At 60.4% G+C, this 3530-nt stretch overlaps 1 protein-coding gene across 1 annotated transcript in view; it reads left to right on the top strand.

Moving 5' to 3' along the window:
• Window positions 1-3530, top strand: part of LOC102243192 (cytoplasmic FMR1-interacting protein 1) — a 26818-nt gene that overhangs the window by 12095 nt on the left and 11193 nt on the right. The window contains 5 exon segments of the mRNA XM_005871601.2: window positions 474-621; window positions 1311-1518; window positions 1521-1680; window positions 1682-1854; window positions 2779-2935. Coding sequence (XP_005871663.1) covers window positions 474-621; window positions 1311-1518; window positions 1521-1680; window positions 1682-1854; window positions 2779-2935 — 846 coding nt within the window.

Raw genomic sequence — 3530 nt, 5'->3', positions numbered from 1 at the left:
CGGGCAGTAGCAAAGGATTTTCAGTAACCACCAGAGGCTCGTCCCGATGACAGTTGGTCTGGCGCCCCCACTCACCTGCTCCACCGTCCCGCTGCCGCCATGCCCGGCATGTTCTGCGCGCGCCCCCTGGTGGTCAGTGCATATCATAGGGCCTGGTTGTTCAGTTATTACACCATTCAGTCTATTTGCATCTTAGGGTTTTTATATATTTGTTTTTATTGGTTTTAGACAGAGAGGAAGGGGGAGAGAGAGAGGAACATCCATTGGCTGCCTCTTGCACGTCTCACACTGGGGATGGAGCCCACAGCCTGGGCATGTGGCCTGATCAGGAATAGAGCCGTGACCTCTGGTTCATGGCTGACACTCAGCCACGGAGCCACGGCAGCCGGGCAACAATCTATTTTTAAAATTTCCCGTTGAGCTGGGTGGGCGTCCGGTGTGGCCCCACGGCGCCAGCGCTCGTCCGTGTTTAGTGTCCTGCAGGCCATCAGGAAGACTGTGTGCGACTGGGAGACGGGGCACGAGCCCTTCAACGACCCAGCCCTGCGGGGCGAGAAGGACCCCAAAAGCGGCTTCGACATTAAAGTGCCTCGCCGCGCCGTGGGACCCTCCAGTACGCAGGTTCTCGTCCCTGGTCCCCCGTCTCTGCCTGTCCCCCAAGAGGGCCAACCCTGAGCGGGGGGTCGGGAAGCGCGGTCAGGAGTGAAATACGGTCACCTCTACGCTCGGACAAATCCCGTCTTGCCTGTGTCTCTCCGGCCCCTCTGTCCGCGGCCCGCGTGGGTCCGAGTGCTGCCCGGGACAGCGCAGGGACTGCCCGGCTCGCTCACTTGCATGCAGACCTTAATCTGACGGCCCAACGCCCGAGTCCAAAACACGGGTGACCGTCTGTCTGTATTCACGCTGCTTCTCGGTGGCTGTTTCGGGCGTGGGAACGATTTTCACGTTGTGCTGCAGGGTGTTATTCCTGAAGAGACAGCTTGGAGAGATTTAAAAATGTAGCTTTTGTGCCCGGAATTGAGTCACCACCGCTTTGTTTCTCTCGTTCGGCCCCCGAAGCAGCTTTCTCCTGACTCACACCTGCCCCCCGCCCTCTGCTTTCTCCTCCCGTGGGGGCCCGGCCCTGCCTGCCGGTCACCGGGATCCCCAGCAAAGCACGTTGCTGGCTGTGAATGGGACGCTCGGTATCTGGGAGGAAGCCCCGTCCGGGTCGTCCGCGGTGTATGCCCCGCGCCCCGTGTGTGTGTCCCCGCTCTGCGTGTCGTGTGACTAACGCTCTCTCCGCCTCTCCCGTGTCTGTCCGTGTCTAGCTGTACCTGGTGCGCACCATGGCAGAGTCCTTGAGCTCCGCCGAGCTGCTGCGGCAGCTCAAGTCTCTGGGCATGGAGAGGCTGGTGCATGTGGTTAACGCGTTTCTGAGGCAGTCCTACACCTATCCGCCTCTCTTAACCTTCGGGGGTAAGACATCGTTCGTTTACCTTGCTGACGTTCAGGGCACGGAGGCGAAGTGCTCCTTCGCAGGTCCTTCCTCCCACGCAGCAGCCCGCGGCCACTAGATGGGCGCCCAGACCCCTTAGCGGAGCCGGGGAGCCCAGCTCAGGTCAGGGCCTCTGAGCAGCCCTCCTGGGGCCGAGCAGCGTCTGGTGCGACTAATGCTGCCTGTGTGTTTTCTCCCGCCACCGTTTCCCTGGATAACGCAGCTTTACATGGTGAGAACCATGCTAGAGTCCCTCATTGCAGACAAAAGTGGCTCCAAGAAAACCCTGAGAAGTAGCCTTGAGGGGCCCACCATATTGGACATAGAAAAATTCCATCGAGAGTCCTTCTTCTACACTCACTTGATAAATTTCAGCGGTAAGAGACACTGCTGACCAGCGCCCGGCCCAGCATGCTCTAACACCGCTAACACCGTCCAGAACGCTTCCGCCTGCTGACCGTCCCCGCTGAGGTCCCTGCACGCACCCGCACCGGGTGGTGAGGTGTGGTGACCCTGTAGCAACCTTCACCTGCTGCTGTGAACGCATGGCCGGCCGGGTGCCCCTCCGAGCGGCATGGCCTTTGGAAGGGTGAGGGCCGTGGGGCCGTAGCTGGCCCTTCAGCCACACAGGGTCTGACACGACCAGCGAACGTCCCCTCTGGCAGTGATGTGCGCAGTGGGCAGATCCCCTGGCTCAGGCAGCTGCCCTGGGGAGACGCAGGTCCCCTGGACCAGGGCGCCGGGTGCGTGCCCTTGGTTATCCTGTCACAGCCGTGTGCTCCGAACGGGAGGCCCCGTCTTGGCTGGGACGCTGCAGGTTTGCAGTGAATAACGAGCTTTTTGCTTTTCACTCCATCACAGGGCAGAAGCATAAAAAACAGTCCTTTTGCACTAACTAACCCCACGGCGTGTGCAGGAAATGCTGCGTCTGCTCCCCAGCAAAACAGGGCCGTCCTGGTCTCACTGCTCCTTTTCAAAAGCACTTTCCTCCCAGCCCCCGAGGCCCACAGGGCCCACGAGAGGCACCGATGTCCCTGTCAGACCCACAGCCCAGACACCCCCTCTGCCCTTCCCTGGGTGAGAGCGGGCACAGGCCCGGGGGCTGCCTGCAGTCAGGTGTCCCGTCCCCAGTGTGAGGGGCCCGAGACCCTGTCCACAACACCCCCGCATGGCTCCGGGCTGATGGCAAAGGACCTGGCGCCTGGTGCACGGCCCTCGCCCTGTCTGTCTGTCTGTCTGTCTGTGAGTCTGTGAGTCTGTGCCGTTGGCGGAGACTGACCCACTGCCGTCTGCACCCCCAGAGACCCTGCAGCAGTGCTGCGACCTCTCGCAGCTGTGGTTCCGCGAGTTCTTCCTGGAGCTCACCATGGGCCGGCGCATCCAGTTCCCCATCGAGATGTCCATGCCCTGGATCCTGACCGACCACATCCTGGAGACCAAGGAGGCGTCCATGATGGAGTGAGTGTCCCGGGCCCTGCGGGCTCTGCTCGTGGTGACCGGTTGGCTTTGGGGAGGTGAGAGGTGGAGGTGGGGCTGGGCTGTTCTCGGCTTAGTCACGGCTTAATTTGGTGCCGTGATTCTAGGGGAGAGACGAGAGAGTCATACAAGGGACAGGTTTCTTGTCTTTTTTTTTTTAATGTTTTTATTGATTTCAGAGAAGTTGGGAGAGGGAGTGAGAGAGAGAAACATCAATCAGCTGCCTCCTGCACAGCCCCCCCTGGGTATCCAGCCCTCAACCCGGGCCTGTGCCCGAACCAGGAATCGAACTGTGACTTCCTGGTTCATAGGTCAACACTCAGCCACTGAGTCATGCCAGCCAGGCAAAAATAATATACTGTTAAAAATAAAAAAAGTCCTCATGGTTGTGTTTATTAAAAAAAAACTTAGAGGCCCGGTCCACAAATTCGTGCATGGGTAGGGTCCCTAGGCCTGGCCGCGATCAGGGCCGATCTGGGAGGCAACCAGCGGGGCGATCGGGCCCCCGCTCACACTCGTCCTGGCTGGCCTGGCACTGCCCACTCGCCGGCCCCACCCCCGCTGCTGCCGCCAGTCG

Source organism: Myotis brandtii, unplaced genomic scaffold (genome assembly GCF_000412655.1).
Source record: "Myotis brandtii unplaced genomic scaffold, ASM41265v1 scaffold3495, whole genome shotgun sequence".
Classification (NCBI taxonomy): Eukaryota; Metazoa; Chordata; class Mammalia; order Chiroptera; family Vespertilionidae; genus Myotis; species Myotis brandtii.
Note: the sequence above shows the minus strand (reverse complement) of the source record. Positions and strands in the feature narration are given on the sequence as shown.